At 28.7% G+C, this 14342-nt stretch overlaps 2 protein-coding genes and 1 pseudogene across 2 annotated transcripts; all 3 read right to left on the bottom strand.

Moving 5' to 3' along the window:
- Positions 1–37: 37 nt before the first annotated feature.
- Positions 38–4701, bottom strand: LOC108549349 (claspin). Its single transcript, XM_017902702.1, has 8 exons — positions 4104–4701; positions 3906–4046; positions 3582–3792; positions 2326–3488; positions 829–2232; positions 592–725; positions 317–529; positions 38–241 (listed from the first exon to the last, which is right to left on the bottom strand). The coding sequence occupies exons 1-8, from the start codon at positions 4699–4701 to the stop codon at positions 38–40; spliced, it is 4068 nt and encodes a 1355-aa protein (XP_017758191.1).
- A 2976-nt stretch (positions 4702–7677) lies between these two features.
- On the bottom strand, positions 7678–8856 carry LOC108549351 (G/T mismatch-specific thymine DNA glycosylase). Its single transcript, XM_017902703.1, has one exon. The coding sequence runs from the start codon at positions 8851–8853 to the stop codon at positions 7678–7680; it is 1176 nt and encodes a 391-aa protein (XP_017758192.1). The 5' UTR covers positions 8854–8856.
- A 2299-nt stretch (positions 8857–11155) lies between these two features.
- On the bottom strand, positions 11156–13330 carry LOC108549348 (uncharacterized; annotated as a pseudogene).
- Positions 13331–14342: the final 1012 nt, after the last annotated feature.

Here is a 14342-nt window from a genome sequence, read left to right as displayed (position 1 = left end):
TTTTTATATATAAAAATAAGTATAAAATTATGAAATATTAACGTTTCCTCTTAGGTTTAAAATGCTTCAATTCTGTTTCTACATTTGCAATACTCTTTTTTTCTGTAATCACATTAGTAGGCGCAAAAACAAAAGTTTTTGCATTTATTGATGACGATGTTTCCTTTTGTCTAGCCAAAACAGCTAAACGCGCCAACGTTTGTTCTCCTTTTGCAAGAAATGAACGCTTTTTCATAACATTCTAGAAAATTTATGTGAATTATCGTAATCAGTATTATATTCTTAGTTATCGCTAAATGTTTGTTAAAATTCTTACATGTATTATACGTGATGTTTCATCTAATTCAGAAGTGTTTAACATTTCTGCAATAGTGTGAGGCATTTTTAATTCCACTTTGAACTCCTGTGTTTCCATTAGAGTACTTTGTTTCTGGGATTCATTAATTCGTCTTTTCTTTAAAACTTTCAAACCAACATTAAATATTTTACTGCTATTTAAATCATCTTCAATTTCAGTATCTATATTTTTCTGAAAATTAGTAGTATATCATATAACAAACAAAGATAATATATTAATAGAAAAAAAATTACCACTTTTTCTGCTAGAAATTTATCTCTTTCGTGTCTTATTTTACGCCATTTTGCTTCATCTTCATCATCAGATAAGTCTACCCAACCATCTTTCTCTTCTAATGGCTGAGATTCATTATTACCATCCTGCTTATCTAGAAGAAAAATAGAAGACTGAAGATCACTGTATTAGTATTAATTAATATAAAAATATAAATTGCAAATGGAAAACCATAAAATGCATATATTGTCTTTTACCGATATTTCTCCATTTGAATTTCCTCTCTCGTGTACTCTCACTAAATAAATCACCGTCCTCAAATAACAACTCTTGAAGCATTCTTACTTCTTTCTGATCTTCATCTAACAATTGTCTCATATGAAGTTTTCCTAATTGATCTTTCACTTGTATTTCATCAATTTCTTCATTATCTGCATCTTCTAATTCTAATTTATCTAATTCCTCTTCATCCTCATCGGCAGATACATCACAGTCACTTTCACTGAGTTCGGCTTCTTCTTCTAAAAATTTGGCTGCATAATGTTTTATATCTTTCTTTGGAACAACAACTTCATTCTCTTCTGAGTCGTAATCAATAAATTTTTCATCTTCATCTTCTTCTTCAAGTTCATCTTCAAGTTCGTTGTTACTACTTAATATAGAACTGTTCTCTTCTTCTTCATCATCGGATAAATATAACTTCTTAACCCTTTTTTTTGATTGTTGATTAATTTCTTTTTCAACTAAATCTTCTTCGTCAGAAGATAAAACTCGTAACTTATTCCAAGATATTGTTTCTTCCTTTGCTTGCTGCTTATCTATTTTATCTTCTGTCTTACTAGATAGAAAATCTTTTTCATCAGGTTCTTGTATACTCTGAAATATTCCACTTGTCTTATCAGCCAGCTCTGTTTCATTATTTATTTGAGAACTAAATGTTCCTGAACACAATTCTAACAATTGTGATTCACTTACATTAGATTCTTTTGAAAAATTAAAACTAGGTTTATTTTCTGGAGATTTAGCTAAGCAAATTTCTGTGAGCTCTTCATCTAATATATCAACTGGATCAGCAAACGTGGTTTGTCTTTTGAAATCTTGTATTTCCTGAGATAATTCTCGAGTTTGTGTTTTTCCTATCAAACAAGAATCAATTTCATTATTTAACAAAGGTTTTCCTTCTATCATTGGCTCCTTTTCTTCTCCTAAGTTCACATTTAATGCAGTTAATTGGGTTAAAGGAGAAACAAAATCAAAGGTGTTGCTTCTAATTTGTGATGTTTGATTCATTTGGTACTTTAAATCATGCTCTAGATTTACTTGAAAATTTGGTATACTACTATCACTGTCATTTAATTTACATTCTTTAAAATTTTTACCAAATATATCACTTGGTGTAATCAAAGAAAAAGTTGTCTGGTTCGCATTGTTTTTATCATTTTCAGTGACTGAAGATACTGAATCATCCTCTAAAGGTTCTATAATCCGCCTAAATGTTTTACGTCTAGTTGGTGAATCAATATTAGTACTATTCTCATTTGTATCTTCTAAATCAAAGTCATGTTTCTTATCTTCTAAACTTTCCTGTACTTCATCTTCATCTTCATCTTCATCTTCATCTTCATCTTCATCTTCATCTCTGTCTTCATCTTCACTTCCATCTTTATGTTTATCTTCATTTTTATCTTTACCTTTTCCTGCATTTGGATCTTCATCTTCATCTTCATCTTCATCTTCATCTTCATTATCTCCACTCACCTCAGCTTCATTGTCTATAAAAATGCACTTCTTTCTCTTTTTTTGTTTTTTTGCATGCATATTATCTTCTATGTCATCCTCCTCAGTTTGGTAAGACTCTGTACTTGAATACAATTCATTAAAATTATCTTCTTCACTCATAGGTTCACTCCACTCTTCTTGTTCTTTTTGTTTCCATTCTTCGTTACGCTTTAATGCCATCTTATATCTCAACTCTTCTTTTAAACGTATTAGTTTTGTCCCAGGTTTATTCAATTTTGTATCTTCATTTACTATAGTAGATAATTTATATGGAAGTATTTCTTTAACGATTGTTAATCCATTTGGGGATTCTTTCACTTGCATTGCTGTTACTTGAGGTGTGACATCCATGTGTACATTGGTTTTAGAATGTTTACGTACAAATCGATCTATCAGAGCTGTTATTCCTTTCTTATTTGGTTTAACATCATCTGTTAAATCAATTACTGTACCTGGAATACCTTTTAATTTAGGTTTTGAACTTTTTATATCGAATAAAACTTTCTTCTCCTTAATATCCGACGACTCATCAGATTTAGGCGGTGGTAAACCATACTCATTATATTCATCATTTTCATCTATAGTTGTTCCTAAAGATTTTTTTACAATTTCAGCATAATCATTATTACTTTTTGAAGTACAAATATTTAAGTGTTTATTTATAATTTCTAAATCATGTCCATTGTTATCATTCCATACATTTTCCTTATTTTCATTTTCATTAATATTTATTTGTAACGAATTATCTATTGTCTTGTCTGTAATTGTTTCTGTAGCTTTTGATTTAAAATCTGAACTCTCTATACTACTAGGTTCATAATGAGTTTCTATTACCATTGAGTTAGTTACATTTTGTCCATCATTTGCCATTATTTCATTATCACCAATTTTGTTTACTTCAGTTAAAGTTTCATTCATTATATTTGTATTATCCTTTTCTTCATTATTTTTTGTGATAATCAAATTATTATCAATAATCAAATTTTGAGAAATATTATCCTCCTTTAGATTTTGCATATTTTTTATGTTTGCATATTCTAGGTTCTTGGTTTCTTTATTGACTTCAATAAGTTCTTCTTCTGAATCAGAAGACTTATAAAATGTTTCTGCTTCTTTCTCTTTTTCTTTTAAGACTTCACTGTATATTAAAGAAATTACAAAATATTTTATATATTCCATTAAAACATAATAGTATTGAACATCAATATACTACAATTATAGAAATACTTACTCAACAATAGCAGAAGACATTTTTAATTTAGCTGCCATTGTAGGTGCTTTTGGAAGAGCTGTCATTACTTTCCGTCTGCTTAAAAATTCCTGCAATGTCCGCTGCTTAGGTTTATGATATGGAAGTGAAATCTCTGTTTCTCGTACCAAACGTTGAGTTTCACTTTGTATTTGTCTCATAGTTCCTTCTTTAGCAACTTTTAATGAAACCTAGAATATAATATTACTTTTATTAAATCTAAATGCTTAATGTCAGCGCAAAAATATTATCAAAATGAAATAAAGTTTTGTATATAATTTAATCAATTAAAGTTTTTAAAGATTTTTCTTACTTTAGGCACTGAATTTTTTTCTTTAAGCTTTTTGGTTATTTTGTTACGTCTTGTAGAACTTGATAATTCTTTATTATCTTCTCTTTCTTCATCTGATTCTGAACTAATTAGAGTTTGAAGTCTGCTTTTTATCTGTGAAATATAATATTAAAAAGTTATATGATAATTAAATTATATATCTTTATCATTATTACTCACATTGTTTGTTCTTTTCTTCTCACTTAAAATTGTTTCTTCATTATCACTATCACTGCCAGTACTAAAAGCACCATTGGAATTACCATCAAAAATTTTCACAGTAGTATTTTTATTACTTAAATGTTTTGTAGATCTATTATCATGTTGAGTTTTAGATATATCATCTTCTGCTGCATCATAAACAGATTTCTTTCTATTGCAAGTAAAGAAATTTTCTTCCTCCGAATCACTATCTATTATCCGTGATAGTTTACCAAAGATATTATTTTTACATTCATTGCTTGTTCGATCATTCTCTTTCTTATTCAACTCGTCACTTTTTGCTTTTTCAACGTTGTTAGATATAGTATCAGTATCATAATCAAAATAATTAATTTTATCTTTATATTCATTGTTTTTCTCATCAATTTCTTTACTACTTTCTTTTAAGATTTGATTACATATATCACTTATGTCATTATCAGTGTATTTTTTTATTTCAGAAGATTCATGTTCCTCTGCATTGTCTTCTAATTTTTTAAATTCACATTGTATATTATGCTTATTGTTGTCTATATTATTTGTATTACTTAAATCACAATTCCCATTCATCTTGACTTTTAATTCCTTATTCCTTCGTTAAAACTTTACATTTGAATGGTTCTTTATTAATTTTCATTAATTAATATTATTAGTTACTATTAGATTATTTTGTTAAAAATATAATTAATTGTTAATACTTAATTAAAAACGAAGAAAACTGATAAATAACACATTACGATAAATGATTCATTTATTTTAGTTCGATGAATAACTTTAGCGCCAAAATGGTACAACCATAGACGAAGTATAATATAGATGTTACATTCACCAATCTATTGCAGTGACCTCTGTTTATGAACAACAGCCAGTTAAAAACTTATTTCTTTAAGTAGCATTGGAGAATAAAAGAAAGTGTGTATGTGGGTCAAAAATTCTACTTTCAATGCACTTTCTTTTATAATATGCACTTATATATAATTACATATAATTAATTTCTCGATATTCATCTCTCTCCATATTCTGTTCTTTCTTATTCTTATGTTATCTGTTAGGACTGATCATTTGCTGATGGAGAAATGAATAAAATTCAGATGGTTTCAATGATCAATCAAATCAAAATTTGATAGTAGCAGCAAAATTTTTAATTTTAGCTTCGGGTATTTATTAATTCTGAAATGTGATGAATCTGTCATTAGATTAATTCTTCCTTGATTTTAATGATTTTTAAATAAATTGTAAATGACAACATTTTAAACAATTTTGTCCCGTAACTATGTAGATTTAAATACACTGCACAGATTTCACTAGCCTTTTTAATATACTGTAGAAATCAACATTTCAAATAACTATTTTGAATATGTTAGCCTTACTCTTTTCGAAATATTTGCAAAAAATTTTTAGCACTATAACATTGAATACTATCTAGGTCTATACGAAACGGTCATTTTAAACATTATATATTAGAAAATGGTTACTCTTTATTATTTTTATATAAAAACCAAAGTTCTGATAATTATTTTTACATAACTTTATATATACAAAAGAGAAATGTAACTTTTATTTAATCGTATTACTAATTTATATTATAGATGAGTCACTATATTTGTATATAAAGTTTCACCATTGTTTTTAATTTCTGTTTATATGAGCAAAATGGCTTGAAAGAACAAATAAAATAGTGAACAATATATTACTAATATTAGCTGCTAAATATTTCACTTCTATTGAGGTACATAATATTTTTTAGTCTACAAAAAGTTAATTTTTTTCATGCATTCATATATTTTAGAAACTGACAAAGCTATTTATGATTGCAATTATAGCAATAAAATGTAGAAATTTAAAACCATAAATAATTAAGACAATATTTTTATATTTTATTATGAATTTTTCTTCCTTAAGACAATGATTAATTTTTTTTTTTATAGACATTTACTATGAATCATTCTCACAATTATTTTCTTTACATTTATTATATATAAGTTAGTTTAAAATTTTTCAAAACTAATTTTCTTCAACATTAGAGGTAGGAAAATAAAAATATTTTATAATAACAAACTAATTTAAATTAAGTAATTTTCTTTCAAAAAATTCTTCCATTATAAATTTTTAACGCGGTAGATTGTTAACCATAGAGATGTAAGTTGTAATTTGAAAAATTTGAGTTGAATTGTGTATTGAAAAATAAATTGAATTTTCTATAATAACCGTATAATATGGCATTGCAAAGAATAGCATAAATTGATTTATGGCAAACAGCTTGCCCTATAATTTCATGTATATTTTGATTATTATTGTTAAATGTAAAACAAATAACTAATTTTAAATAATTGGATATGAATTATACTTTTTGATTTTTTGTATTTCTAAAAATATGATTAAAAATGATGTATGATATTTTATTTGATTTTTTTGTGTATAAAATATAATCAATACAATTTTTTAAATATAATCATCATAAATTGTAACTTACATTTCTTAACTGTGGTTGGTTATGTTAATTTAAAGTTTATGATATTTGTATAGGTAATAGCAATGTTTTGATAGCCTTTTACCTGGTCATGAATCTTATGAAAGCAATATAGTCACAATAATTAACAAATATGTGAAAACGAATTAAGAACAAATAAAGAAAATTAATGCAGTATATGGTAATGAAATGAAAATCTATAGTAATACAAAAATATATCAGTTCATATTAATTAATATCTTTTTTAATATCTTGTCTTTAATCTTATTTTTTCTCAAAACTTCAAATTTTAGATGTTTGAAGTGTAAACGGACGAAAATAACGCAATTAATCAAGTGATATAACATTCACCACCTTGAAAAAGAACATATACCTTCGAAACTCAAAATGGTAAAGCTTCTTCTTCATATAAATTTATTTGATAATTGCTGGATATAAGTACTTTTATATATTTGTTTAAATGAATACGAATTACTAATGAATTACTTTGTTTGTAGGTTTTAAATAAATTAAACCTATAAATGATATTCATACAAAGAAAAATTAAAAATTCTTATGGATACTGGTAAATTAAAATTATAATGGTAACAAAAATGTCCAATTATATATATTATGTCACATTTCTTACTATAAAGAGATATTGCAATATTACATTATTAAATATTTTTACGCTAACATCTATTTACTTTAAAAGTTAATAGTATGAAATACAAAAATTGATACTATTCTTCATAAATTTTGAATAGGTAGAATTTGTATTATATTTTACACTTAGATATTTATTTTTCATTATTAATAGCCAAAGTAAGAACATATATTAAAATATTTTCTGTATTCATGCAAGATAATAGCTCTATATTTCATCTAATAATAAATTTTATTTACTTCAATAATAATATTTTGATGATTATTAATTATATTACTATCATAATTTCACACTTACATAAAATATAAATATAAAAATATAAATTTTTCATATAAAACTTACACATTTGAATTTTATTTAAGCTTTTTCTTATATTAAGATGATCTAATTATGATTTTAAATTAAAACATAATTTATTCATTAAAATTATCTATTTTTTTACCAGTCTTTGTTTTATTAAATTTATAAAATCTATATGGGTGTTGTTTTCAAAATCCTCACTTTTTACTAGTTCTGAGTTCTGAGAAAATTTTTTAATGCTTTTTCCTTTTTCAGTGTTTAAGTAATGTTTAGATTTATCTGAAGTATTGGTTATAGTTTGATTTGTACCTATCTGTATATCACTTACAGTTTGTGAATATTCTCTTTGTATAGATTCATCATTTTCAAAAAATGTTTTTATATCCTGAGAAATACATTCAAAATTTATTGATAAATCAAATTCATTTGTTCCTAATACTTTATCAATTTTGTCATTTTCATTAGATTGAAGTTTTTTTACAATGAATTCTGTGCTACGAGCTATAGCCACATTTTCATCAGAAGTATCAAAACATACAGTATCTTTATTTGCAATTCTTCCTCCATGTAAAAATGCAGACATATTTTTTCGCCGCCACATTTTTGATGTTTGAGGAATAAATTGTTTACATTTTCCTTCAAATAAAACTTCTTCTATATTAATGTTTTTGATTTCTCCCTTTAAAAATTGTAAATATTTCTTTAAAGAAGTAAAGAAATGTAATTTATCTGTCATTCTTGGAAAATTTGCACAACGAGCACTGCTTGACGGAGTGACCCAAATTGCAGTTTCATTTATACGTTCTGGTTGTAACCCAAAAGTAAAATTATCAACTTTATTTGCAAATATCTTATAAATACATTTGCCATTAAAAACAGCTATCTTTGGCTTGTAAAATTTCAGTTTTTCTTCTATGATTCTAGAACCTTCTTTGATTTCTATATTTTTTAAATCAGCAGAAGATTTTGTAGCACGAGCAACTATATTTGTTAAACCAATTTTGTATCGAAGTAATTTGTAATCTTCTTCATATGTTAAACATCGGGATGTCAAGCCTGATTCATGCAAGAGTTTATAAAAGTGATTGCCTGGACCAGCATAATATCTACCACGGTAAGCTGCCATTAAACCTGGATTTATGCCAATGAAAACGATATCTAGGTTTATATCAAGATAATCTGGTAAAGTATGCTTTTGTACTTCTTCTTCTGTTAATCCATCAAATCGATTAATCTTTTTTCGTGATTCACCAATTTTTTTTACAGATATTTTCTTTTTCAATTTATTCAAAGTAAGTAAAGACATTTTTCTGTATAAATTATAATTATAGATTAAGAGCACAATATTATGTTAATTCGGACATGATATTTGTGACAATGTAGTTTTAGCTTTGTTGATAACTGTTTTGAATCGGCTTAGGTTAAATAGCACAAAATTTTCATGTAACTTTTAAATTCCACATTTTAAATATGTTACATAGTATATTTTTTGACATTTTATTTATATATTGCTTTCCTTCATATATAAAAAGTTGGTTACGTTATTAGGCATAGACAAGATATTGAATAGATCATACGTTATATGTACTTTTTCGGTCTGACTTCTGTAGTTACAAATGTCTCCTTACTATTTCCATATCAGCGCAGCTTTACCAACAGAGTATCGAAACTGATAATCGTATAAGTTAAGAATTGCAATGAATTCAAGGTATCCTATTTTTATAATAAATCGAAAAAAAATTTATAAGAAGTTATTATATAATTTATAATATAATAAAGCATCGCTAAATTATGACAAATTGAATAACAATATTTGTAAATAGAATCAAAATAAGTGATAAAAATGTAAATTAAGAACTTCATGTTATATCAAAATTAATTTTTTGGCAATTTTAAAAAATTAAAATGTGTTTTGACTTTTAATATTTCTTGTTCTTTACTTTATTTTTATGAAATTTGAGTATTTTCATTATTCATAGAGTACAACTTGCAATTGTATTTATATTTTTCTCTAATTTGTTTTTGTGTAATATATACAATGCGAAATACTGAAAAATATTCATTTTTTATATACTTAAGAGATTCACAGTAACGATCGCAGCTTTGACGTGTGACTAACTGTAACCTTTAATAAAGATTTTTAGTTTCATTGTGCAATAAAGGATATATTTGTAGGAAAGAAATAAGGACGGCCCTGAAAGAATGTCAAGAATGTTTGGACTTACAATTAGAATGAAAGTGTCCGCGTGCAAGAGGACCGAATGTAAGGAATGTTTATGTCAAAGCTGAATACAAATGAAGAATGAAAGCCTAGGAATGCGTCTGACAATGAGTGTTTAGGATACGTGAGCGATCGATTGAGAAAGAGAGCATGGGTATGAAAGAAGATAGAGTGCAAGGGTTGAAATAAGAGTGCAAAGACACGGAAGAGGCAGTGTGTCAGAGATAGCGAGCGAGAGTTAGCCGAGAGTTATTAGTGCTTAGAATAAGTTTTAGTTTAGAATAAATAATTTTTATATTTACATCACTGTTTATTCTGTTGCCTACCTATTCCTACATATTTCATACATACATACATACTTACATACATACTTACATACATACTTACATACATATGCATATGTATATTCACACGATACTGTTACGCGAATTTATCCTTGACATACATAATTTTGTTATGCATTACGTTATAAAGTGCAAAAATTATTTTTAACATTTAAAATCGCTTCACTTGAAGGATTAAGAATAATTGATCGTTGATCGATAGTATCGAGTTTGTCATGACAGATATATTAATATCTGCGAAATTTCATTAAAAAAAATAAGGATTCGTGCTATGAATGTGCGATGTATTTGTATATTTTACGAACCACAAGCCTAATTACGTTACTACCCGATGACGCGTTCGGATTATACGTCGGAAATGATATACAGTAATGCACGGCTAAATTCGACCAAAATTTGCTCGGATAAATTTACGTGGACTATCTCTATTATTCTCTTACTATTTAGTAGCTCAGTGAAATCTGATTTAATTGACAAGGAGAGAGATTGGGTAAAACGAAAAGGAAGGAGATAGATATAGTACAAAGAGAGGTCGGTATTGAAGAAAGTAAACATGGAAAAAAATTTACTTTCCGTAATTTTCATCTTGTCCTTTCGAAAATAGTACTAACGAATTCTTGAGTTAAGACGATTAAAACTCCGATTAAAACGAGTCCAAACTGAATCGGCTGAATCATGTCAGCCAATTAGTGATTATGAAAAGCATGCCATCGAGCTTTGCAAAGGGCACAAAAACAGGACCCTCGACGACACAGAGAGAGAGAGAGAGAGAGAGTCCTGAGTGGCGAAGCCTTGAAGAATTCTCGTGAAAATAGATTGTGACCGGCACGGGCGTGAGTCGTTTGGAATTGGAGAGAGACGAATTAGAGCATATTTTCCATGTGTTATAGTTACGTTATTTTAGTATTATTTTCTTGCGTTAAAATTAGTTTCCGAGTTTGGTGTTCGTTTGATTCTGTTCATATTGTTCGGTCCATTTTCGGTGTCTCAAACCGTTCGCGCAGATCTGATATTCCTTTGATAAAAGAAACAACGCATATACATTATTTCTGTACATTTCTGAAAATAAAATAAACCCCGTTTTCGGCATCCTGCAATAACATTAAACTAAAGTTCTCATTTTCATCTTTAAACTGTACAAATAATATAGATTAAAATTTTTATCGAATTAGAACTGCATAACTAAGTGTATGCATATAAGTTCTAATTTGGAATATGCTTGAAAATATATCGCGAGGGATTAAATAAGCGAGAAGCACTATGTCGGATTTCGTCGGAGTTTATTATGCATAAGGATAATTATACACAAAATGGTCTACATTTGTTTCGGGTCGCCAACGAACTGCCCTTTTCCAGCTCTGGCCCACGCGTCATGGTCCGCGTGTCCGCGAGTCATGGAGTTTGGTCGTAAAGACATAAACGCATAAACCAGGCCCCCGTTAACTTGGGACCCTCGATGGTTTTCTTCTTTGCAAGTACGGATACGTTCCTACAACACCTCCTCTCCAATGACAACGATATGTTTACGTGCTAACCGGAAAAGAAGAAACAGAAAAGAGAAAGTAGAACTGATAGAGAATAGTGGAATACAATCTCACTTACACACTTCCATTCGCATACACTTATTACAATCATACTTATACGCACATTTCACAGTCATGCTTTAATATCTATACATCTTATCAATATACGCATTCCTGTTATATATGCACTTATTGTTAGCCTACTTGAGACCGGCCTGAAAACGCTGTGGAAAATGAACTGCCCTACCCGAACGGGTTCTAAGGCGTTCTCTTTTACGGGGCCGGGTTCAAAAAATTTTCGGGGCCAGAATACACAATTTTCACAACGAATAATAAATTTCACGGTGAGGAATTATTTATTATATTTCAGTACAAAGGATGTTACATATTATATATTTTTTATAAGATGAATATTAAATTATTTTTCTTGCTATTTTCACTGCCAAATCTTTGATTACGTCATCAAAATAAATTTTATAATAAATTGAATTTGCTATTTCGCTTTGTATTGAAAGAATAACCAGAGATATGAATCGTTCTTGGCTTATTGACAATCGCTGATAATTTTTGATTAGTTTCAAACGCGTGAAGCTACGTTCAACTGAAGCCACGATTACTGGCGTAGTTAACATTATTTGTAACACAATTAATATATTTGGATATGCCTCCGAAAGAATGTTTTTTACAATATAATTCATCGAATCTAGAGCCGAATGATTGGCTTGCGTTATCGACTGGAACATCTTAATTTCTTCAAACATTCCAGTTCCGTCGAAATTTCCTTCCAAATTTAAGTGAAGATCTTGACAATATTTTAATAAATATTCATCACTTAATTTCGCAATCTCATTGATATATAGAAAACCAAAAATATTCTGGTGATTTGTACATAATTTAAATCTATTTTTAAACGATACTAACGCGCAGTATCTATTATTTTTGAAAAGCAATGTATATGGAAGTATTCTTCGTCACTAATAGTCGATGATTCATCCTGTCCTACATAATCAAATAATTTTAGTTTTTTGCCCCTGTGTGATGACTGGAAATCTGGTGCTATGTCGATTTCCTTTGCAACTTCATTTGCTGTGATCATGGCTTTGTTGAATCCTGCACTCCGGTATTTCACAAAGAATACATTCAGACCTTTTAGATGCTTCGTGGCCAAATCTATTTGCATCCTTTGATTTTGCAATATTTCACCGACAGTATTAATTTTTAATAATATTTCGTACCAAGTGAATAAGACTGGCAATAAATTCAAATTCATTTATCTTTCGCACTGTAGATAAAATCTCGATGGCAATTTCGTTCAAAGCATTTCGAAATTGGTCAACTTGAAAGCGAATAACCTTTACACTATCAAACCGGCATTCTCACCTAGTTTCTGATGATGGTTTAGGTGTAATTTTATCAACGTGTTTTTTTTTAAATATCCCAACGCGATGTTGATGCTGCAAATATTGTATAAATGTTTTGTAAAACACCGAAAAAAAAATGCGGGGGTTGATGATTTTGCTATATCTCCCAGTAACAAATTCAAGTTGTGACTACCGCATGGTACGTAAAACGCTTTATGATTTTCACATAATATATTTACTTCTACTCCCAGATATATTTCCCTCATATTGACACCATTGTCATATCCTTGTCCGCGACAGATATTTTTATACCCAACTGATCCAGAATAAGCATGACTGTTTCATTTTCTTGAATGACTTTTTCATTTTTCCTGTTATATCGTGAACTATTTCAAATTTGATAAAATGTTGTTTGATTTCAATCTCATCTGGTCTGGTGATATGTTAATATAACGAAAGACAAGCCATAATTGCTCCTGATGGTTCACATCTGATGTATAATCCAATAAAATGGAATAGTAATTTGTTCTCTTTATTGAATCGGTAATAATTCTTGTACTTTATTTGCTATTTTACTTATTAATTTCTTTTGATTTGAATGAGATAAATAATGATGTCCCTTTATGGCAGTTCTGTTTAAATGTTCATTTAGAACAGAATTAAATTTTGTAATTAATTGTATTAAACACAAAAAATTACTATTGTGCTGTGTGTACAAAGTATCGGAGCTTCCTCGAAAAGCTAAATTATTAGGTGTAGTAAAAAGAAATCTATTATGTTTGCATGAAATTGAAGGCTTTGTTTAGCATAGTTAGAATGATCCGATTTAGGTCAAATATGTACCGTTTTGTTCGATAGCTTGTTGTCATTTTAAAGGTAATTCCATTTTGCCTCTTTCATAGAAACCGTCGTCCCTATTGGCAAAAAACTGGGACAGTCAATTTTCACAAGCTTCTCTTTAGGCGAATTTTTCACCAGCAAAATCATTCGCTATAGAGAGGAGCAGGTGGTAATCACTTGGTGCCAGGTCCGGACTATAAGGTGGATGCATAAGAACCACCCCAACATGCTCGCGGAGCTTTTGGCGTGTTACTATCGATGTATGTGGCCCGACGTTGTCCCGATGAAACACAATTCCTCTCCTACTGGCCAAAACTGGCCGCTTCTGGGCGATTGCTTCCATCAGACAGATCAATTGTTGACAGTACAGGTCCGAGTTAAGAATTTTGCCATAGGGGAGCAGCTCATAGTAGATAATTCTCAGCCAATTCTACCAAACAGACAGCAAAACCTCCCTGACCGTCAATCCTGTCTTGGCCACTGTTTATGCCGGCTTACTGCTATTC

The sequence above is a fragment of the Eufriesea mexicana genome, unplaced genomic scaffold (genome assembly GCF_001483705.2).
Source record: "Eufriesea mexicana isolate 0111107269 unplaced genomic scaffold, ASM148370v2 scaffold1858, whole genome shotgun sequence".
Taxonomy (NCBI): Eukaryota; Metazoa; Arthropoda; class Insecta; order Hymenoptera; family Apidae; genus Eufriesea; species Eufriesea mexicana.
This window is presented reverse-complemented; position numbering and strand designations above follow the sequence as displayed.